We start from the raw sequence: 23,684 nt of genomic DNA, 5'->3' as shown, positions 1-23,684 counted from the left end.
AGGCCTTTCGTTTGTAAGAAAGCACCTCCCAGTGCCAGCATATGCAAAATGGACAGCTGCACCGTCTTCTCTGACATGATAGAAATATTGTGGGCAGCTGTGGATAGGGAGGTAGAGAGGGTTGTCCACTATAACCAGAATGTCAGTGTTCGATTCCTGGCTCCTCCAGTCTGCATTCTGAAATGTCCTTGGGAAAGATACCGAACCCTACCCTACTTTGCCCCCCGACAGCTGTGCTGCTGCGTATAGAGAGCCTGTGAATGTGTCTCAAATAAACTGATCAGAGTGGAAAAGTGCTATTTAATTACAGTCCATTAACAAAGTGTGGTGCTGTCTCGTGAAACACAGCTGAGTGATGCTGGACATTATTGTTGCTGTCCATGGTTTTTGCAGTTTACTTGAAGTTAAATACAACATACATTCTGATGAAACTGACCGATAGAGGTTTATTTATTTATCTCGTAATTTCCCTGCAGTAGTACACTTATAACAGTTGTATATAAATGTAATAGAAGCAGGCTGACCACCGAGAGAAGGAAATGAGGGAGAACCACAAACTACTCTCAAGGTGAATGCGAGCAGCCAACACTCAGGAGTCTGTGGCTGAGCTACGACGGGGAATCGTGAGTGTGGAAACAAGCTTGAGAGGTTTCTGACACAGTGCGATAAACAGAGCTTGTGCTGAATATGTATGTACAGTATGTACAAATAAACAGGAACTAACTCCAGCTGTCAAATAAATGTGGTTGGGCGCAATGTTACAAAGCAGAGTGACAAAAAATGGAAATACTAAATGTAAAGTAAATCAAAACCTAAAATACTTTCCACTTAATAGCTTTTTCCCTGGGCTCTTGTACAACTCTATTTCAGTCTTTAGCTCTTTAGTCCGATCTTAACAATCTGTCCAACACTAATAAATCTGTTTATTTGTTCAAAGCTGAGCTGTGTCACTTCTGGTTACCAGCCTTAGTTAATAATTAAAAAAGTGCAAGTCAACACATTTTCTCCAATAATTTTATTCATAATTTTAATATAAACAGTTAATTGTTGAATAATTTACACACAGCAAGATTTTTATTTTCATATCATTGCAACATTTTCTGTACATGTCACTACTTGACTCTCCTTTGAAAACATAGAAAAAATAAATTGTCAAGCGTTCATTTAGTCATGGCACATTTTTGATCCTGTACAATATGCATGTATTTCTGTGTATCTCTGTGTGTATGTTTGTGTGTGTGTGTGTGTGTGTGTTGAATATGTTGATATATGTGATACATAAAGATAATGGCACATTTGGATCCAGTGTGAGGGATGAAGCGATCTCTGTGGGTTGTTGCGGGTTCAGGGGGAGTCTGGACTGTACATACACACATATACACCTGTCTGCATACGCACCGATGTCTCAACATAATGTATACACAACATATCCCAAAAAATTAATACATCAGCATTTTCATCTGCAATAAAAATGACACTAATAAAAGAGGTATCCTGCAAGACTACACACAGCATTCTGGGGGAGGACCACCTATGTGCACCGAAGAGAGAAAGAGACTTGACGGACACACAGAGGAGGAGGAGGAAGAGCAGCAAGACAAAGAAAGCCGTGGAAATAAAGACTTCAACTGAGGACAACACAGACACAACTCCACCGATTTAAACGACGCACAGCACAGGGAACAGGATAGAGACAAGTAGAAGGTACTGGTGCGTAAACTGGAGCAGACCACTGGACTGACGGGTGACGAAGAGTAAAGAAGAGGCTGCGTCTCCTCAGATTTGTCTTCTAACCGTCAGTCACCACACCTGCAGCAACACCCTCAATATCACCACCGTCTGCCTCATCAATAACACAAACAGGACGAGCTCATCGGCACACTCCTGACCGACAGTACTAAATTAATTTACAGCCGATTTACACTCAGCCACCTCCACGGAGCAGTTTGACTTTCAGGGAAAGATGGTTGTTTACTGTCAGGAAGCAGCGAGTGATGCTACTCTCATGTTCCTCCTCTAAATAGAAGATGCAGTGGCGGATCTAGCCTTTTTCTATATCGGGGGGCCATAATGGGGCCACAATTTATATACAGAGCGGCCAATTATTCATCCGACATCCATGCACATTTCAGATTGAATCAGTAAGGTGCACATTGAAGTCCTTGTTTACTATCAGATCTAGAGCTGTGAGCAAAGCCAAACAATTCTGAATATTTTATTTTTAATTGTTCCTTGTTGAGGTCAATTGTTGAATCGAAAACAAGATTCTTAACACTTTCTTATCTATTGTTATTTAGAGACTAGTTAAAAAAAAAGGGGCACTTCAGGGGCCAATCAGATGACGGCTGGGGCCAGTGGCCCCCTGGCCCCGCCCCTGGCATAAAGACTGGAAACAGGGAAACGGCCAATCTGTCCACAGATAAACATAATATAAAAGTTCACAAATTAAAAAACAGGGTTAAGTCTAAGTTAGAAATATTTCTAAAGGGCCACATGTTGGACTATGATCTGACATAAAATGATAAAATGTATGTTTTCACACAACTGTTCTTGTTGAGCCTCTCGCCCTGGTATCAGATGAGATCCGGCCCTCAAAGTAATAGTGATCAAGATAATGGATGGATGTTTTTTTTTTTGGAAGGTGGATTTTAGCCGTTTCCTGATTTTGTTCTTGCCTTTATGCTAAGCTACATGGCTACAACCTGTTACTTTAAAGTCTAGCACATTAGAGATGAGATATTGATCGTTTCATCAAACTCTGCATTCAAAAGTAAATTAGCGCATATTTCCCCACAATGTCAAACTAATCGTTTACCAGCTCCAGCTCTACAGTCGACTTTATAATTCATTGTCGTTGAACCATGAGCTCACTTTTCCTTTTTTTTTGTTTTTAGCTTATTCAGGATTTTATCACTCATGCTTCCTCTTCTTCAAAAAGGACATGCAGTGGTCTTTTCCAGTTTTTCACAATAAAAAAAAATTAAAACACATTTGCAAACTAAACACACATCTCTTGTCAGAAACAATTACCATACGACAACATCAGCGATAGGCGATGCGTTTATGACACAAGAAAAAGGCTTTACGGGTGACGTGTCACTGTGGCTGGGCAGGGGCGGTTCAAACGTGTGACCTCTTCGGAGGCCAACATTCAGAACATGCATCGGATTAAGAGCAGGGGTCGCTGTGAAAACATCTCAGGCCACGTATTGTATGTGTGTTGTTACACAGGGTTAAGCCCTCAGACTGGAGTTGTGCTGCTCCTGGTAAAAACTACCACAGACTTGACTCTGCTCGTTTCTGTGTAGTGGGTTGTGTCATGAACACAAAACGAAAACGACAACAAAAAACAATATCTATCTTTTTAAATTTAGAAAAAAAGTTATATACACATTGATAACAATGTTAAATTCATAATGTACAATAGTAAAAGTTTACAGTCAGAAAAAGTAAATTGTATTTTTGCCCTCCCTACTTTGGCAAAAAAAAAAAATAGAAATCGACATCTCTAAAATGTAATACTTTTTTCTTTTCTTTAAAACAAAACAATACATACAATGCTTTGTTCTCACCCTGCACTGCTTTACGAGCATGCTCTGTCCAACCGCTTTTTAGGGCACCAGAGTTCAACAAAACAAACCTAAACTTCCCTAAGATCAAGTGCTTTCGTTTTTTTCAGGAGCCAAGGTGATCTGCTGCTATTTACAGTTAAGAGCTTATTAATCAGTTCATTTCATTTTTAAATGTCCTGGAGCAAGTGAATGCACCACAAATGGAAACTAACCCCCAGTTGTAATGGAGTCACTTGCTGCTAATCAAGGGTTTCTGCATGTGCTTTGGCGCATCATTATGAAAACAGACTGATGAGAAGCAAAAGAAAAGAAAATCAGTAAACATCAAATTAATAAGCTATCCGCTGGTATAGACAATTCATTTTCCATGCACAGAGCAAGCCAGAGCTTAGCAGAGTAGAGACACAAGTTCAACATTTCTTTTTTCTTTTGGGTAAAAAAAAAAAAAAGAGTCACATAATAATCCCAAATTACAGTTAGAATGTTGTTTTTTTCCTTTAAAGAAAACAGGACGCTTAAAAACATAATTCGTGTATTTTTCATTCCATGTTTTGGAGGTGGAAAGATCCTCTGCAGTGATTGGTGGAGACACACCAGTCAGTGGCAGTTCTGCTCACGAGGCGGGGGAGGAGGGCTGTGGACTGGGTGGGAGGGGGGGGGTCAGGCAGGCTATTAGTCAGAGCAAGGCACTATCGGTCGGGGGCCCTGTTTGCTTTGCCACCCCTGACCTGCAACGCTCCCGTCCAATCGCTAGAGGGCAGTCCAAACCACGTCACGTCAGAGAGAGAGCAGGGGATTCCTGATCGTCTTTGAACAAGTGGGAGAATTTTTATTCATGAAAAAAAGGATGTTTGGTTTTTTTTTGTTGAAAACTTGTCGTTGGGCTCATCATCTCCATTTTTACTCTTTTTGCAAGGAAGCTGAGAACTTGCCCTTCAGTCAGGGTCGATAAAAGGTAGGTAGGTAGCTCTTCCTCCTCCTCCTCACCCTCTTTATCCTCCAGCCACAAAGCATCAGGCCGCCTCCCTGAGACGAAAAGTTACAATCTAGATTTCATGTCTGTTTATAGTTCGTATGGCACACAGGATTGTCCCAGTCCATCTTTTCTTCTTTGCAGAGAGAGGAGGGGACACGTGGTTCCTCCTCCTTAAAACTTTGAACCAGCCCAGGTGTCTGTGTCCCGATCAGCCACAACAGACCCAATCCATGGCATTGACAGAAAATCAAGGTCATCTCTTGATATTCACAGTAGAAAAAATATACATACAAGAACAAAAGCAGATCAACAAATGAATGAATTGAGGATGACCGGAGGAGACGTGGGATCGGAACCATAACTGTTGTGACCACAAAGAGACAGATTGACAGACTGAAGAAGAAGAGGAGTAGGAAGAGTAGGGCTTTCCGCCGAACAACAGGTTTAGACAAGATGAGATTTAAAAAAGAAAAAGAAAAAAGCATGAGCTGAGCCTGTTAAGTGTCGGCTGCATGGAGGTGATCACAGATACAGCGTGCTCTGAGAATCACAAGACTTTCTTCTTTTCTCTTTGCTCATGCTAATGTCGTATTCCCAGAAACAAGTAGAGCCGCTACTACAAGAGAAGAGAGGATTTATGTGAGATACGTAGCTTCTTCCAGCGCCCGGGGGAAGCCTCTTTATGAACTGTAGTAATAATCAACACTGCCCATAGAGCCAATTTAATGTCGGATCTAACCCATGTTACATGCTGAGCATAAAAATGAGAAAAAAATATTTAGAGGGTTGTTCCAATAATATAAAATAAGACAATAAATCTTAATATTTAAAACAAAATAGGGACAAAATGTGACTGGCATTGTTTCCAATAATAACCACAGTCACGGAGAATGTTCCCCCGGACACAAGAGGACGATGAAACTGGGAAAACTAAAGAGTCGGAGGAAATATAAACACCACAGTGGAAACTAGTTCATCAGCAGTGTCTGTAAGTACGATAAAACATGATATTATTTGAAATGACGGGATATTGAGCGACTGACGGGGATGATTTGCTCCTTTTAGACTGATTCATCCATATGCACTGAGGTAGACTCTGGCCAAACACAAAGACAACAACAATTACTTACTGACTAACTAACTAACTAGATAACTAACTAACTAACTAACTAACCAGTACTCCTGCTGCTCACCACCAGCTGCTCCTCCTGTACAATAACAAACTAGGGCTTTACATCGCTCAACGCGCAAACACGTTAAAAACGCTCGACTAAAAAGCTAACTGTGTTTCTTCTTATACATCGACAATGATCATAATAAAATAAATATCTGGTATTTCAAAGATATGGGCACCATCTTAATTAAAAATTGCATATGTGTGTGAACACCACCACAAGATAAGCAACCTAGGTCGAGATGGGGTCGAGAGCCACATTCCACTTCCACACTACATACCAATTCCACATGGGTTTCGAGTAATGTGTATATAATGGAACATGTCAAACCAGAGAATTCACTCTTCAGATCAGAGCAGGTATTAGTACGTAGTGTGGAAGTGTGACAGAGCTGACCTCCACCATTTTTCTGTCACGTACACGCAACCGACGGGCATCAGATTTTTTTGTTACCTATTTTTTAAATTTTGCTTTTATTTTCAAAACTGTCACAGATTATTTACAAAGTAAAAAAGCCAAAGATTGTAACTTCTCAGAATAATTCATCAATTATTAATTAATAATCACAACCTCAGGCACCTCCGAGCGCTCCGAGACTCAGGCCAAACCACATTGTCACCGCTGATGCACCGATGAACTTCAGCGTTCAACCACATAACAGGAAAAACTGCCCCCAAAGACTCTGATTCCTCTTCCATGGAGCCGCCCGATACAAATGACTGCTCTGATTTCTATGCCTTATGTCGTCATGAGAAAGATTGACAGGAGATCACAGAACTAGCCTGGACGTGGCTGTGGGTTTGAGAAGGCACTGGTAAAATGTGGAGGAAGCTTCTCCGCCTTCTGAGTCCGAGTCTGTGGGTTCTCACTGTTGACAGCAAGCTGCCAACACTTTGGCTATACTATTAGTGCTGAACGCTGTCCGGCTAGATTGGCAACCACACTGGTCTGTGTCCTCACGAATAAGAAATCATATCTACTCGTCTGCTGACTGTTGTCATCTGCTGAAGTGTTAGAGAGTGAGAAAGGAGCGTTACCAGATTAAAGAGGCCTTCAGGCTCCGGACAAAAGTTACGATCCTAAAGAGACAAAACGAGGGGTCAGCACCAAGCACCACTGACTTTACTGTAGCTCTGTGTGAGGGAACATTTGAAGGGAATGTTTTGATTCCCAGCAGGAGGGACACATTTCTCTTTTTAACTAAATCTGTTTTCCCCTGCATCTCTAGCAATTGATTATTAAGAAGAAATATAAAAGAAAGCAGTCTTTCATGTGTGCACTGATGGGGTGCGGTGATGATATCAGTGTTGCCAGCAGGCAGGCATAACATGGGCGGGGGGGCGCGAGGGAACAAGCAGTTCCAACAGAATCCTGGAATGTCAGACCTGAGTGAAATAGCTGCTGCACACTGTGTCCTGACTGCCGAGCTGCATGTGATAGCAGAGAGAATAATAGGATTAACAATCACTCACACTCCGTCTCTCTCTCTCTCTCAGACGCACTGAAAGACAGAGACAGAGACGCTGCCCTCCTCTCTCCACAACCTGCTGTGGACTCTGAATACACTCAGAACTTTCCACGTTTCTCTCTCAGCCCTACACGTGGAAAACGTGGAAATTTCCACCAGCCTGGTTTTGAGCAGCGATTTTAACAGCCAATGGGAGGCCTCAGGAAGCAGGAGGTATGCGGTGCAGAGCAAATCTAACAGAGGGACAATAAGAGGGCTGAATTTAATAAAAACTTCCATCCAACACCAAGGATGTCGAGTGGAAGGAAACGTATGAGGATGTTTAGGGCCGGAAAACAAAATACAAAAATGATTATCCACTTTTCCTGCATTTTGCTGAGAGCAGGTGTCCACTCCCATCCTGCTCTGACCACAAGCAGCAAAGACCCCACTGAGAAGCCTCCAGCGGCACGTTGACACAGTCGAGTACTATCACTAGGCCGGGACAAGCTCTCGACACCAATCTATGACCTCACCGACAACTAAGACTGACAACAAGCACGATGACATGAACGACAGAATCAACCTGTGATAACCAAACTAATTTCAGCGTGATCTGACCAGAGCAAGAACAGACCCAAACACACATCAGGTGCAGGTCAACCTACAAAGACCTCATTCCCCCTTTCACTTAAAGCTTTTTTGGTTTATTGGTTGTTTTTCTTTGTTTGGTGTTATTTTTTTCCGCCTGTTGTAGTGAATCTGCTTCCAATGTCAACAGCTCTCGGTGGGAGCGAGGTTTATAAAAAATAAAAGATGCGGTGAGTTTACAATATTTTGTGACGCTCCTCTTTCCCGTCTCAATGGAGAGAGTGTTAGAGGGGTGGAGGTCGAGGTGGAGGTTGGGGGTCTGGAGGCCTAAGACGCAGAGAGCACTAATGGTACGTTTGTGTGATTTCTGGGGCTACGAAAATAAGAAAGAAAAAAAGAAAAGAAAAAACCTGGCAAAACAAAATACTAGCAAAAAAATAATCTTACAAATATGAACTATTTACAAAAACATCAGTTTGTCATATATTATATATAAAATATTGGTGCAGAAATGCCAATATTCCATATATACTATATATATATTATATATATTTATAGATTTATATACCCAGTAAAATATATCAAAGCAGCAGCTATTGGTCAGTCTGATGAACTCTTTTGTCCAATTCTTTAACTGTTTAAATATCCTTCAGCCATATAGTGAGGACGCAGAAAGAAAGAGAGAGAAGAGAAAATAATGATAAGAGTAAATAAATTAAAACTATTCACCAAACACCCGATGAATCTGTGTGTAGTTTGGAATTCTGCAGAACCAAAAATGAAAAAGATAAAACTAAAAGAAAACATTCTAGGAATCGATGTTTTGTTCTAGGATCAAGTCTTTGCAAGTCATCCCACTGTTCCAAACGGATTCATTGTTCAAAAGGAAAATTAGTGTAAGCGCTGATAGACACTCCTCTTTGTTTATAGGCCACATATAAAAAGGCCACTATCTGAGTAAAAAGGTTTCAATGGGAGAAAAATGACAAAGCACAGAAAAGTGGAAATGCAGATTTGGTGGAAGAGGCTAAAGTAGGGACAAGTCTTGAGGAGGTTGAGCGTAAGCAGCCATCTTGGTTGTCTAAGGTTTGTAGAGTTCACAGTTTTTTTTCAATATGTTTCCATCACGATGAGTCCTGGAAACATGGCAATAGTGAAAAACAATAGATAAGTAATCTGGTAATCGACAGCCCGATGCGTTGTGGAGGAAGTGTTGCACTCTGTTTGCATCCCTTGGTTGCCTGTGTTTGGCAGCCATGAGGAAGAAAATAAAAAGTCCTGAGATCTGTGTCGTTTTTTGAAGGGGCTTCTCCAAGAATAAGAAGCATTAGAAAAGGATGAGAAGAACGTGAAGGATACAGAAAAAAAATGGACTGGAACAGAAAGAAGAAAAGGAGCAGGGAAGATTCAACAAGTTTGTTAAGGGGACAGGAAATGTTAGGAAGGGCTGGATCTGGGCAACGATAAGATTCGTCCGTTTTTCTTGCCACCGTTCATGTGTGTGTAGGGGACATGCTCCTCATAGTTCCCCCTAAGGGCCACCGAGGGCCCGCTGTCCCTGCCTAAGCTCTCTTCTCTCTGAGAGTACGACGATGGGTCCAGGGGGATGCTCTCCATGTTGTCCAGGTCCAGATCAAAATCCTCTGTCTCGGGGACTTTGTTCTCTTCACTGTAGAAGAAGGAGAGCTCTTGGAAAGAGGGATGCAGGTCCTCCCGCAGCATCTCGATGATCTCCTGGAACATCGGCCGCATTTTGGGGTTGTACTGCCAGCTCATCTGCATGAGGCTGTGCCTGGGAGGGAGGATCGGACATTAAGAGAGAGGGTTTTTAAAAGGAAACAAATATTTAAACCGAAATCAGGAGAAAAAAACCACGTGGAAGGTGGTGGACAATAATGAAACAGGTGAATTAAACGTTTGGAAATAAAAGAGCAAAATATTCCCGGATTAAACATTTCCATAAAAAGGTATAAAGAAGGTAGTGACAGTAAAACCATCTCACATTCAACCTCGGATAAAGACACGTAGGTGGACTATTTTAATATAACATGAATATATATTTTGGAAATATTATTTTAAGATGTATTTCATCAAATGCGATTCTTTCAAAGTCTCAATTGACCTGAAAACAACACTAAAACGTTTGTAATGATCAAAATTCTTCCTGTGTCAATGTTTAAATGCTAAAACAGCTTTACATGTGAAGTAAAATCATAACGTTATTCTAAAGTTACTTTCTGGCCAAGATACAGTGTCAACCTTATGTTGAAGGGTACTGTCTATATTTACTTACATTCTCTCGGGGCAGTTCTCAGGCCTGTCTAAGTATCCTCCGTCCATGACGAACTTTAGAACCTGTTCGTTGGACAAACCCTGGTAAGGCTGCTCTGCTAACGTAGTGATCTCCCACAGCACGACGCCAAATGACCTGCAGACACACAAACACACAGACCAATGTGATCAAATGCACCAAGTATCAGGATTAAAAAGATCACACAACTGCTGCTAAAGTCATCACTCACCAGCAGTCAGAGTGGGCAGTGAAGACTCCGTCCTTCAGCGATTCAGGAGCCATCCACCTGACAGGAAGTAGACCCTTCCCTCCTTTACGGTAGTAGTCAGTCTCATAGATGTCTCGCGTCATTCCAAAGTCTATGAGAGAGAATGACAGCTCAATACAACTCAACTGTGAGCGCACACTCAATCCTCTCCCCATTGATAGTTTCACTCTGTGACAACTTTGATTCAACTTCACAATATACAGAACAAACAACGAGAAAACAAACACGAGCAACCGTACCTCCGATCTTGACAGTGAAGTCCTCCGCTACCATGCAGTTCCTTGCTGCCAGGTCTCTGTGGACGTACTTCTTGGCGTTGAGGTAGGCCATGCCATCTGCAATCTCTGCAGCCATCTGGATCATCTCCTTCAGCGTGGGAGGTGACCGCCCCGTAGGATTGTTCTACAAAACAAACAAGAATACATTCATTCAGTCTGTCAGTGGTGGGTGGACACATCAGAACTGAACTGCCTTGAGCTGTAACACTTTCTACTACTTACCTCTGACTCGGGCCTGAGACCCCGCAGGTAGCTCTTCAGGTCCCCGTGGGTCATCAGCTCCATCACGACCAGGGTGGGCTGAGCTTTGGACACCACACCCAACAGACGCACCTACACAGAGACAAACACATGTGGTTATGCACATGCAAATTATGAACAGGAAAAAACAACACATTTATGCTAGAATCTTCCAAGTGTTGGCCACTTAAACCCTGTACAATACTACAGAACAACAACTCCCACACTGGTCATCAGCAGATGATGATGTTAACACCTTCACATTTAAATTGAAAGCTTAATTCAAACGCATGATCCCTGGGGTATATTTAAAATCAGTATCAATATTTCACTTCAGTGTATGCCATCCTAAATTTCTTCACCTTCAAAAGAAACAGTCCTGCTGTTAAAAATGAGCAGATAGGACCAAACATTAACAACTTAAGGCCTAATTATACTCCTGCGACTGCAACCGCGGAAGGCCACGCAGCTGCATCGACGGACTCGTTTTGGTTTATGCTTCACTCACGTGTTGCGCATGTTGCAACGCAATTCACCGCCAAAACACTAGGCGGAGTAACGTTTTGTTTCGAAAACAAAACACACAAAGAAGAGACGTCTTCTTCTTCGTCGAATCTTTATTTACATCGCCACTCCGGCTCCTAATAGCCTATTTCTGGCGGACAAATCGGCCAGTCAGTGACGGGTTATACAAGTGGTCATACTTTCGGATCTCTTCTGCCAAGTGCTCTTCTATTTGTTCCATATTCGTTCTTCTAAATCTTCCATGATTTCCGCGTATTGTGGGGCATGAAACCGGAAACTAGACTCCGGACGGGATGTAGTAAGCAGACCAATCACAAGCCTTGCGGGCTGCGTGAGGCTCGCGTCGTTTTGTCGTGTAGTTAGAAAAATTGGCGGACGCACGCAAGCCCGCAGAGGGCACGAAAGGGGCGTGTTGCGTGTCTTGCGTGTCTTGCGTGCATGCGTGCGTCCGTGCAACACGAGTATAATTCGGCCTTTAAAGCCATAATGTTAATTCTCTCATCCAAGAGAAAAATTGTATGAAATATATACGATATACGCTTTTGTCTGGAAGCTAAAGCGATCTCCGTCCTCAGGAGCATTTTATAAGTATAGTATTATTTATAACTGCTTCTGTGATTGGACTGTCAGAGGAAAGTATGTCGTACCACATGGTGACAACTGAAGGCCTTCATGACGGAGGCTTCGTTGAGGAACTCGATCCTCTCCCGCAGGCTGGCTGATTCGTTGACCGTCTTGACGGCCACGCGAGTATCCGGGTCTCCTTTAATGATGTCCTTGGCGATACCCTCGTAGACCATGCCGAAGGAGCCCTGACCGAGCTCTCTGAGCACCGTGATCTTCTCGCGGAGCACCTCCCACTCATCAGGAACATACACTACACACAAAACAGACACAAATTACCATTTTGATTAAGTGGAGCTTTCTCAGATGATCCTTGGGCAATATCTATATTTATAAATACAGTTATAATGATGGTTATTATCTGAAGATATTCAGAGAAATCTCTAAGTGTTGTACGTCTTAATCTGTAATGATGCCCTTCTTACCATCATTAGCGCTGATGTACTCAGGGTTTGAGGAGGCGATAAGAGGTCCTGTCGGCCCTTCTGTTTGTCTGTAACACAACAACCACAGAACACGTGTGAGACGCTGAAAACTGTTAGAACACGTGAACTTTCTCCTGCATATTCTGACCTTCTTGCTTCATACAGACTTGTCCTGTAACATTTGATATGCCCTGATAGCTACTGGGTCAAAGTATTTAAACACTCAAAATTCAAATCCCACCATTGGTTGTTAAACAAAATAAGCTCCATCTCACCTCTTCTTAATTAACCACAAGGCTCCAGCACCCACAAATAGCAGCAGGATAAAGCAGATGACTGGACCGATCACAATCCAAATTAAACCTGGATCCGCTGCAATAAAACACAGAAGTCAGAGGTCAGGTCACTGTGCATGAATAAAGAATAATCATGCCGGGTCAGACTACAAGACGTCAGCTCTAACCTGAAGGCAGAGGAGTGACTGGGAGATCAGATTCAATCATTGATTGTTTTATCACGTGAAGTTTCACAATGGTCAACAACCAACTACAGATCTGGGATGCCTCACAATGTCCTTACATAAATGGGTTTTGTCACCTCTGTGACGTTGATGAATAAAACAGCTAATAGCAATGAGATGACCCCACATGCAAATGTAAACATGGCAAAGTGAAAGAGGAATGATGTTTTGGTTGTACGGTGCAAGTTCAATCAAATGTGGAATTGTGAAACAGAGGAAAGCTTTTCAGGCTTCTACGTTCATGAAAGAGCCAGTATCATACGCCCAGCCTCAGACACCATGTTTGTTTACATTCTTGTCCCTGATAGGCAGTCGCACACGGAACGTCACACACATAAAAGATGGCAAACAGTGATTGGTCAGGAAGTAACATGTAGTCTATCACTATGTGGCATGTATGTCTCTATAATTGCCTAACCTCACACGGTGACCATCATAACGGACACAAACATTTTGTAGTCTGAGCATAAAAAATATGTGGTTATTAAATAGCTTTTATTTACCTTATTTTTTCTATCCAAAACATACATTTAAAGTTTTAAAGAAATGTCTTGAAGGACCTCACCTGTTCTAACCAGCAGTGAGTCAATTGAAAGTTTATGAACTTGCAGATGCATGCGAGTAATGTGTGACTTTTGAGTTTAGTCAGACTTACGATTGGGCATGAAGAAGTAAGTGGTTTCTGTAAAAGAACCATTTCCTGCCAGGGAGGTGGCGCGGACCCTCACGCTGTAGTTACCAGGCTGCACAAGCGAGAGCTTCGTGCCACCTGACTTGATGTAGGACGGCCGTGACACACAAGCTGTGTGAACCTGGAAGAAGAAGAAAAAATAACTTCAGTAAGATGATTCATAAAATTTGAGACAAAGAGGTGCAAGACAAAACAGCCAAAGTATTCACAGACACAGCATTTAAACTGAACAAAGTTTGAAGGAGATTCAAAATCTGTTCATGTTGAAATAAAGTAATTCAATCGATGTCACTGGAGCTGGTTTTTAGATAATTTACTAGATCTTTCTTTACCAATTTCCATTCTATGCAACTTTTGGTCAATTAATGGTAAAGTGAGATTTAATGTCCTAAGTCAGCGAACGCCCTAGGAATGCAGAATATACATTTCTTGAACAATATCTTATTTATAATCTATTATATCACCTCACTGAATTTTATATTGACTGCCTCACATTGTAGAATATGAAAGAAAACCTGCAAAACTGATTTGTTTATTCAGCCAATTAGAAGAGTAGCAAGTCTGAGGTTAGAGAACATGCACAATGTTCTATGATTATTTGTGTGTGTTTAGTGTTGCTCTGTTCCACCACTGAGCAATAAACTAAATAATGAATGTGACCCTCTGACATGAACATCCAGATCAGTTTGTTTCCACTGCAGGGTGTGTTAGTGAGTGGTGTGTTTTCAGTGCAGCTCAGTGCACTGGAGATGTCTGAGATCAGTCCATCCCTGCCACTGCATTCTAGTCTTCCTTCCTGCCTCTGTCACTATGGCAACAGACCTGCTACTGGCTCCTAGGGTCAGGCGGTGCAGCAATGAATAGCAATGAGAGATGAATTCACACATTTACAGCAGGTAAACAACACACACACACTCACTCACACACTCACACACTCACTCACTCACTCACTCACTCACTCACTCACTCACTCACTCACTCACTCACTCACTCACTCACTCACTCACTCACTCACTCACTCACTCACTCACTCACTCACTCACTCACTCACTCACCCAGCGTGTCACAGACGAGCACTTATTTGCACAGCCATAATAGTATTCAAATACACACAGCAGAAAATGTTAACACGCACTGCGGTGGGACTGGGAGTTTGTCAACAAATAATTTCTTTGTTCCTAACTCTATGTAAGGAACAGACCGAATTTGAGAAGATACAGAAAACCCCTCCTTTCCTACCTGCATCGAGTCCCCAGAGTTCACCCAGATCACTCCCTCTCTCTGCAGCTCTTCTAACCTCCATCTATGATTTCATGCACGTCTTTGAACCCCATATGTCTCCTTCCTACAGAGTCCACTTGCCTCAATCCCTCCCTCATCCCTGCCTTGCATAAAAAAGATCCACGATCTTTCCTTTCACTCACTTTTTTTTTCTTGTAACCCAACACTCTAATACTTGGGTAATGGTTTCATACTGACCTCTGAGTCTCCAACTTTCCTGTAGAACACCTCATACAGGATGATGAGGCCGTTGGGGGATGGGGGTTTGTTCCATTTTATCAAAACATAGGGAGGCTCAGCCGTCACTATCTCATGAGTGACGGGGCCTGGGATGTCATCCGCTTTCTCTGCAGGAACCAGACATGAAGAGAAACATTTAACATATGTACAGTATAACGCAAAGTGTTACCACAGAGTTCTTAGTTTGGCCAATTGCAACTTCTGCCTCTAGAAGGAAATATTCACTGCTTTTTTGGAACTTGTGTGAACTGCGTGCATTTTCTTTTAACTACACCAAGGAGGTTAAGTTTTTATTCGTTTGTTTGTTAGCACGATCATGCAAAAAACCACTGGATGGATTATGACGAAATTGGTGAAAGGTATGAATCACGGAAGAACCCATTCATTTTTGGTGCGGATTCAGATCAGTATCTAGTGAATTCAAATGTGGTTTTATATGGACAGTGTTGAGCCTTGGAAGAGGTATAAACAACGCTGAGTGCCATTCTAGTGTTAATCTGAGTTCTCATTGGTATTTTTCTGTGAAATAGCCTACCAGGACTTATGTAAATAGGGTGGCCGACATTTCTAATGTAGTACACAACAAAAAAAACTTTCAAAATGACCCCTACATATGATCTGTAATGGTTTCAACAAAAACCGAACTCTATAACCTTCATAAAGGTAGGATTCACATCAGGACTTGTTTTTCGTACTTTACTGTAGCGAGCATCTACTGTTGGTTACCCAAAACTGTGTGTGTGTGTGTGTGTGTGTGTGTGTGTGTGTGTGTGTGTGTGTGTGTGTGTGTGTGTGTGTGTGTGTGTGTGTGTGTTTGGGTGAGGTTTGCATGTGCTCTTACCCTCAGGCATTGTTCGGGCACTGACATAAGTAGCCATGCTGCAGCGTTTGATGTCCGTCGCGTGGTTACAGGCCATGATCTCTATCTTGTAGCTGGTGAAGTGGTGCAGGTTGGAAATGACTGTTGACTCCTTCGACATCACCTTCAGTTCCACCTGAGCAGAAAATATGAGAAATCTTATCACTCTAGTGGCATCATGGATTTATGGGCACAGACAAATTCCTTCACTGCAGTGATTCTAAAGACATTTCTTTTTTGTTTAAACCGAGTATAAACTGTGTTTCATAGAAGACAGCATCTACCTGGGTCATTCTGAGGCAAACATATTAATGCGCTCTTCTCTGCATTTTTCCGGAAAGTGATATAATTGGATACATATTCTGTAAGTTTTTGTGAAATACAAAAAAATACAAAATATAAATAAAAGATTGAAAAATGTACTACATTAAGACCTTAGATAAAGCAAAGGTTTAAAGGAATTTACAGATTTCAAGTATGTTTTTTCAAATGACTTGTAAAGAAGATTGATCTTTTTTATGAGCTTCTATCAACCCAAAATAAGGAAAGAAAAATCTACAATAAATACCTCTAAACATAAAGGTTATGCAGAAAAATACAAATATGATATAAAAATTATAACGTCTTTGAGACCTTGGATTCCTCATCGCCCTTGTCGTCGTCCCCAGGGCTGGCTGTCGTGGAGCCAAATGGAAAACTGGGGGCTGTGGTGAGGAAGTTAGGGAGGAGGGTGGCGTTTGCAACTCCCACTGAGCGTCGACGGCGAGACGGTCTGAAGCAACAGAGCAACACGAAAATCAGTGAACAAAGTTCAGGCAAAACAGAAAGTGTCAGCAAAAACTTTTTCTGAGGTCTCTACATGAGTCTCAGGCAAGTCAACATTTTGAGTCAGAAGCATTTTGTGTAAATTAAACCCAGCAGAAGGCAAATGAAGCAGTAGTGTGGAGGAGACCAGAGGGGACCTCTGCTCACAATAACCTTGCGTGGGGCAAATTTGATAACATGACATTTATCCACAAATACCATCTACTACTGGCTGGAAGAACTACCGACCCACACCACTCAGTGGTGCCGATGAGCAAAGTCAACTGTCCCCAAAGTCCACTCAGTGTTGGTCGACCACAAAGGCCATGAAGGCAGCTAAGTTAAGACCCAGAACTCCAGCAGTGTAACATCAAGTAGAATCTTTAAAGAATCACCATTGTCTCCTTGAGCACTGCACTTTACCCCAGAGCTGCTGTAATGGAGGAGTCTCCCTCACTCGACAGGGAAGTGTACGACTGAGTTAATGTCTCAGGCTGGTGAAAAATACTAAATGTCCTGACCTGCATCTCTTTTTATGTTGGAAAAACAAAGCACACAGAGTTTCTTATTGTATTTATCATGTACTTTACCATGGCTGATTCAGTGGTATGGGATCAAAATGCAGCGGAGGTGTGTGTGTGTGAGTTTGGGGGTTTGTGTGTGTCCAAATGGCAGTCTGCATGACTGCATCCCTGACTGGCATGAATAATAATGGGCACAGTAATCACTCCCCTAGGGAATCGACGGGAGAGACTGTGTGTGTGTGTGTGTGTGTGTCAGGGTAGGGGCACCGGGGCCCAGACAATCAGCACCACCCACCCTAAGCCCCCCACTGTGGTGCCCAGTACAAAAACAAGTGTTTACATAATCTGCGCACACACACACAAATATGCATGCACAGTCGTGTCTCTGTGACTTCAGAGGTCTTACTACGAATAACATTAACTTCTTGGTGACTTATTCTAAAACACATTCATAACTACAACCTGCTGAACCTTAAAACCTAAAGTTTTACCTCATGGTTATTTCCCCTTTTGTCTCTATGAGGAAGAAAAGTCTCAATAATGTGATTTAGGCCCCTACAACATGAGTAACACCTGGACCACACACATGGATGGAAAAGACGAGGTTGGCACCAAGTCGCATTGAGACACACAACATGTGGGAGTGATGTACTCTTGCTGGACAGAGGAGCTCCAGTGTTGTTCCTGTGTGGCCACAAACACAAACTAACAACACAGGGAGCTCTTCTAGGTGCCACTGTAACTTTAAATGCAATGAGCATTGAAAATAAACAAGTACATATTCATTAAGGTATGTGTGAGTCTGTATGAAAATGCATCTTTAATGCACTAGGTCTTCATAAGTGTCTCGGTGGCATGTCGGAAAAAGTAATTTGAAATAAATCCGCAAAAAAATTCTGATATAGCTGGAATCATGATTTAACCTCTGAATCGCTTATTGACTTCCCCCTATAGTCATCAAGAAAATAATAACTAAGGATGACTAACAGCTAAAGGTCAATGGAAAGCATTGGCATGTGTGACAATGCAAGTGAGCCAATTGTATTACTTTCCTGATCAGTGTAAAACTCAACATTTAATTACAATCAGAGACGTGTACCTGCTCTCGAAGACTTCGTTGTGCAGGTAATTCTCGAAGGTCTTGCGGTACTCGATCTCCTCCTGCTCCTTCTTTAGCTGGGTGTCCGTCTTGGGGCAGGCGCAGCACCTTCCCCCTGAGGTGGGTTCATCTGTGTGGTTCCACTTCTGCTCATCCTCACTGTCCAGGTGGGTCGGGGTGCGAGACGGCAGCTTCATCCCTGAGTAGAAGAAACAGGTAAGAGGCTCAGTCAGAGGAAATAATGTAACTGTGCAGCAGCTAACTAGTTTTCCAACAGTCTAGACAAACTCAGGAGCGGCAATCAGTGGATACTAACCTTGTAGGCAGTAGTCGAACTTGTAGAGGTCACTGTCCTCAGCCTGCTTGCGACAGATGATGCGGTAGTGGGTGATGTTGCCGTTGGGACTTGTTGGCAGCTTCCACTTCAGGATGATCTGAGAGGAGGAGTTGGAGGAGGAGATGGGGTCGAGAGGCACTGAGGGCTCTGGGAAGGACAGAGGAGGAGAGACACCAGTCAGGACAGCATCGGTACTATATGACTTGAACCAAAATGAGAAAGGAGATCCCACTCGATCACATGAATGAAACCTGTCCTGTGACTGGTAAAGCAAAGGGCATCAAAACAAAAGAAGAAGAAAGAAACTTGAAATTAGCTCATGTTTTGCCATTACACATGCACCTTGTGGAAAACATGTTGCAAATGATTTATGAAGGAGAAAATGCATTCAGCGTGTTTCCTGTGCCTCAAAGACACAAAGCACCGTCTCTTGGTGAGAAACACTGGATGTAAACAGAACCGGGCTTGTTTACAGACCATCTCCACAGGGTACCCTTAAGCCAAGCAAGTCAAAAGTCCAAAATATTGTGAGTCTGTGTAGAATTCATTTAACATCTATTTTTAAAGTCTGACACTTTTAACCGTCGGCTATACAGTCTCTATTGAATCCAATGCCCGAAATAAAAAGTACAAACTCAAAAATAAATAAATAAAGGAACTCCAGAGAGTTTTTTTTTTTTTATAGCTTGGATTAACTCACTGGTGGCATTGGTGCGGACGTAAATGATCTCGCTCTTGGCTCCATGAACTTGGTGCTCATCAGAGGCAGACAGTTGAGTTTTAACCATTATGGCATACTGGGTCCAGGGCTTCAGTGGTCGGATTAGGTGCCCCGGATCCTCCCCCCTCTTGCCCTCAGTGGAACGGGATGGAGTATCAACATCGGCAATTGCCCAGCTGTTAGAGCCACATGCGTCTTGGCCATCAAACTCTGTCACATTCCTATAAGGCCTGGAGCAGATGGAAAGAAAGTGGTCAGAAGACAGTTGTAGAATAGTTCCTTATGAGACTCTCAAAGTTACTGTTATTCTGCGATTCAATCAATTTCCTTTCTCGGTTTTTGTTACATTTTTGTTAATCATTTCTTGATATCCAGCAGTTAATATTATCAAGAACGTCACAATACAGTGGTGAGTCCTCTGTATCACAGCATATGTATAGATTGAAAAAAGAAAATGTCCAAAAACAGATCCTTGTGAAACCTCAGGGAAAATATTTCAGATTTAAAGCCAATGTGAAGAGGACCTGCTCCAAACCATCTGAATCTTTCAGTCTAATCATCGAAATATCATTATTAACAGTTTCAAAGGCGGCGGTGACAGGAAACAAGGCCAGTCATTCAAGCAAAGCAGTTGCCCAATATGACTTACTGCTAATATAACTTTAATAATACTTTATTTCAAGATATCAAAAACAACTCCCTTCATGTTTGTCTGATACTTACGCCTCTTTGTAGAGAACCATGAATCCCAGCAGGTCTCTGAAATCTAACGGCCAAAAGGGCTCCCACTTCAGAATAATCATATTGAATGCAGTCTTGATCACAGTGAATTTCAGCAGCTTAGTCTCACCTAAGGGTTAAAAAGCATATGCATTAGGATGAAGAACAGCAGATCATCAAAGACATGAATGCTTTTGAGGTCAGGATATGACAGAATAAGGATTCAAATTAAAACAAGATTGCTGCTTTTTCATTTTTAAAATCATGTGTCAAAACATAAATCTGAGGCTAAAAGCTCATCACATAGAGTAAGGATGTCCTCATGAGCTTTAAGTTTTTTTTTCTGTCTGCAAATATTGATCTTTTATGTGTAAATATATATTTAGTAGCTAAAATGCTCAAAAATAAATACAGTCCATTATCATCATCAAAGCTCATAAACATAAGTCAGGCATTTTGAATATCTTACAGGAGGCTTGGTCCCCGTTGTTGCGTACAGCGATGTCATTCTTTTGGTTGCGATCCTTGGTTCCTGTTATCTCCTCCATTTTTCTGATTTCAGTCATGCAGAGTTTGGAGTTGTAGTGGAAGAACATGCGACCACGTGGGATGGTCATGTTGTGCTTGGACCAATCCCACAATTCTCGCAGGTTCTGGTTGTCCAGCGCATAGAAGGCGTAAATACTAGGAGAGGCGGAGGACAAGACAGATAAAGAAGTTTAATACAACTTAGGAGAGGAAAGGAGAGGAGAGGACGAGATGAGGAGAGGACTTACTCTGCCTCGAGATGCTCCCCCCTGATGATACGTAGTTTGCGTAGAAAGGAGAGGGAGACCAGTGCGTACGCTCGGCGAACAGTCAGGTAGCCTGTGATCTCCTCAAGCTGGCCCAGACTAGCCTCCAACTCAGCAGCTATGTTATCTGCAAAGGGATGATAGGTATAATAATTATAAACTTTATTTATAAAGCACATTTCATAGCATAAAATTAATCTCAGATGTAACATTTTAAGACAATGCAAATCTTTAATAGATGAAAAGAAAGCAGTTGGTCATACAGACAGCAACTGGATGATAGCAGAAGACAGCGAATGGTAAGAAATAAGACAAATGCAGACAGGCAAACTAAATGTCCTAATAAAGGGACAGACATGGACTGAGAAACACTTGGGATGGAGGAAGGAGGAGATAGGCCCGTCAGACAGGGAGTTGTAGCAGTACTCACTCCCTCCTCGAATCTTGATGATCATGTTGCCGTGGAGAACCGTGCAGCCTCGCAGAGCCTGGGCTGAGTTTACCGAATCAATCGTCTTATTTCCAACACACAGTTTAGGACACAGGCCTGCACAAGGTGAACAGGTCAACCTGTAAACACACAAGAGAAACGCACACAGATTAGAACCACAAGTACTAACATCAGCATCAATTCACTTTCATGCGCTGAACCTTATTGATGTAGATCAATACAGGAAAGTGTGGAAAGGATGTGCAGTTTATCAAAATGAGAACATGTTGCTTGAACCCAACGCTGCACAACAACTTAAAGCTGCACTCTCCATGTGAGCTAACGACCAATTTCACAATCCTTTGTTCCGTGATGAGCAAAGTGTCAGGAGTCACGACGCTAGGACACATCGTTGACATATTTCAAGAGTAATGCCGTCGGTGGAAGAAAACCACCTAGTTTATGAAAGAGGAAAACAAAACAAAACAAATAATACAATGAATGTTTGTGCGTGCAGATATGAGAAATGGAATGGAGCGGGATTGAATGGCATGAGGCAGGAATGCTCAGTGACGTAGAGTCACGGCGTGGGTTGGAACCTGGAATGACATATTCAAACAAGGGCGGATCTGTTCATAGGAATTTTAACTGATACACAATTCGTGTGCGCACTGGAATATATACCGATTTTTCAAATGCAGACCAACAGATTTCTGGACAAATATTTAAGTTTACAGTGTGTTTAATGTTGACGCTACTTCATTACAAATTTTTAGCTGCGTTCTTTGCTCTCAACATTAATAAAATGTGAAAACGTGCTCCATCACTCGTCTTAAATAAGTGACAATCATCACAACACTGCACCGAAGTTCAATGAATGAGCTGAGATGTAATCTGAGGTAAGTCTCTATAATTCTCTCAATTAATTTGATAAATCTCATAATGAATACATAGGCTTTTAGGAGCACAATTAGATTATGCAATCTCTCATCCACATTTCACCCTCCTTAATTTTTTGGTACTGAGCATTAGAGGAGAGAGCTTTGCTTTCTCCTCCTTTGCCTCAATTACTCCTGTGGCACAAGCGACGCACACACACGCACGAATGCACAATCACAGATAACAAAAACAACAGGACTGAAACACCAGCTGCAGTTCCCAACAGGCTTCCTCTGTTCCTCTCTCCCTCCCTCACTCAGCTCTATGAGTTGCATCCTCTCCCTGCAAACATGTGCTTATGCACGTAATCGCACTCGCTGAGCAATGAGGCCTTGAAAGCACTGCCTTTCAGGAAATTCATTCTCAAAAGGCAGGCCTTGTCTAGCGAGCAGCCGGGAACACGCCACACAGAGAAAAGGGACCCGGGCGCTTCATTCACAAATGAGCGCTATTTATTCTTTTTTTTTGTTTTTTGAAGCCCTCTTGAAAGAACATTATCCTTCTCTTTAATTCCACTTCCAGCCTTGACATCTCCAACCACAAAGAGCTGCCTCACACGTAAACTATAAAATGCTTTATTTTGTTTGATGGGTGACCTCCACATATAGCTACCAACACCAATAAATGACTGAATTTCCCGCCAATCAGCGTCAAATTTAGAAAACTGTTGTGACAGGAATAAGAAAATGTAAACGTTTTCCTTTTTCTTGACAATGCGATCTATAAATCAGAAGGGATCATTCGTGACGCTGGGTGATTTAACAGATTTCAAAACTGATCAGAGTTTCAAAGCGAAAGGTGAAAGTGACATCAAAGGGCCGCTTTAAAAGCAGCTCCTGTGTCCAGGGAGCAGCTAACAAAGGATGCTGTTGTTCACTGCGGGGTCCTTGCAAGCTCTGCGTGAACTGCCATTTGTGAGCTGACCCTGTTTTAATTCTATGTTTATGCAACTCTTATTATAATCCTCCTCTCCAGGGAGCACACACATACTCACACGTACATACATTCTTATCCATATCGAGCCCCTTCTTTCCCTCCAAACTCCCAGGCTGTGCTATAGACGCAATTCAACACAGTGAAATGTGACACTGACTCCCAGGGGTGCTGTTTTGGTCCTTGTCTGGCATTTCCTGTCCACCCTGCGAGGGCCAAATGACCCATTGCACACCTGGCTTCTTCTAGTTTCCATCTTATCCAGCTCTTAATAATTTAAATCAATCAGTGGCTGAACCAGTGTTTCCCCTCGATGACTTCTGAGCGAGTGGAAACGGACTGGAATGATCTCTCCGAAACTACAGTGAAGGAATAGGA

At 42.3% G+C, this 23,684-nt stretch overlaps 1 protein-coding gene across 1 annotated transcript in view; it reads right to left on the bottom strand.

The window, feature by feature from the left end:
- Nucleotides 1-1,000: 1,000 nt before the first annotated feature.
- insrb (insulin receptor b) overlaps nucleotides 1,001-23,684 on the bottom strand; it is a 79,051-nt gene continuing 56,367 nt past the window's right edge. Inside the window, exons 5-23 of the mRNA XM_053430185.1 lie at nucleotides 21,435-21,574; nucleotides 20,987-21,131; nucleotides 20,680-20,894; nucleotides 20,214-20,340; nucleotides 19,470-19,720; nucleotides 18,749-18,916; nucleotides 18,433-18,631; nucleotides 16,639-16,777; nucleotides 15,988-16,141; nucleotides 15,105-15,253; nucleotides 13,590-13,746; nucleotides 12,690-12,786; nucleotides 12,415-12,482; nucleotides 12,013-12,242; nucleotides 10,823-10,933; nucleotides 10,562-10,724; nucleotides 10,284-10,413; nucleotides 10,055-10,189; nucleotides 1,001-9,553 (exon numbers count right to left, since the gene is read on the bottom strand). Of these exons, the coding sequence (XP_053286160.1) occupies nucleotides 9,199-9,553; nucleotides 10,055-10,189; nucleotides 10,284-10,413; nucleotides 10,562-10,724; nucleotides 10,823-10,933; nucleotides 12,013-12,242; nucleotides 12,415-12,482; nucleotides 12,690-12,786; nucleotides 13,590-13,746; nucleotides 15,105-15,253; nucleotides 15,988-16,141; nucleotides 16,639-16,777; nucleotides 18,433-18,631; nucleotides 18,749-18,916; nucleotides 19,470-19,720; nucleotides 20,214-20,340; nucleotides 20,680-20,894; nucleotides 20,987-21,131; nucleotides 21,435-21,574 (3,133 nt within the window). The 3' untranslated portion in view covers nucleotides 1,001-9,198. The remainder of the gene's footprint in view (nucleotides 9,554-10,054; nucleotides 10,190-10,283; nucleotides 10,414-10,561; nucleotides 10,725-10,822; nucleotides 10,934-12,012; nucleotides 12,243-12,414; nucleotides 12,483-12,689; nucleotides 12,787-13,589; nucleotides 13,747-15,104; nucleotides 15,254-15,987; nucleotides 16,142-16,638; nucleotides 16,778-18,432; nucleotides 18,632-18,748; nucleotides 18,917-19,469; nucleotides 19,721-20,213; nucleotides 20,341-20,679; nucleotides 20,895-20,986; nucleotides 21,132-21,434; nucleotides 21,575-23,684) is intronic.

Source organism: Pleuronectes platessa, chromosome 9 (assembly GCF_947347685.1).
Source record: "Pleuronectes platessa chromosome 9, fPlePla1.1, whole genome shotgun sequence".
NCBI classification, from domain to species: domain Eukaryota; kingdom Metazoa; phylum Chordata; class Actinopteri; order Pleuronectiformes; family Pleuronectidae; genus Pleuronectes; species Pleuronectes platessa.
The sequence above is the reverse complement of the archived record's forward strand: the minus strand, read 5'-3'. Positions and strand labels throughout refer to the sequence as shown.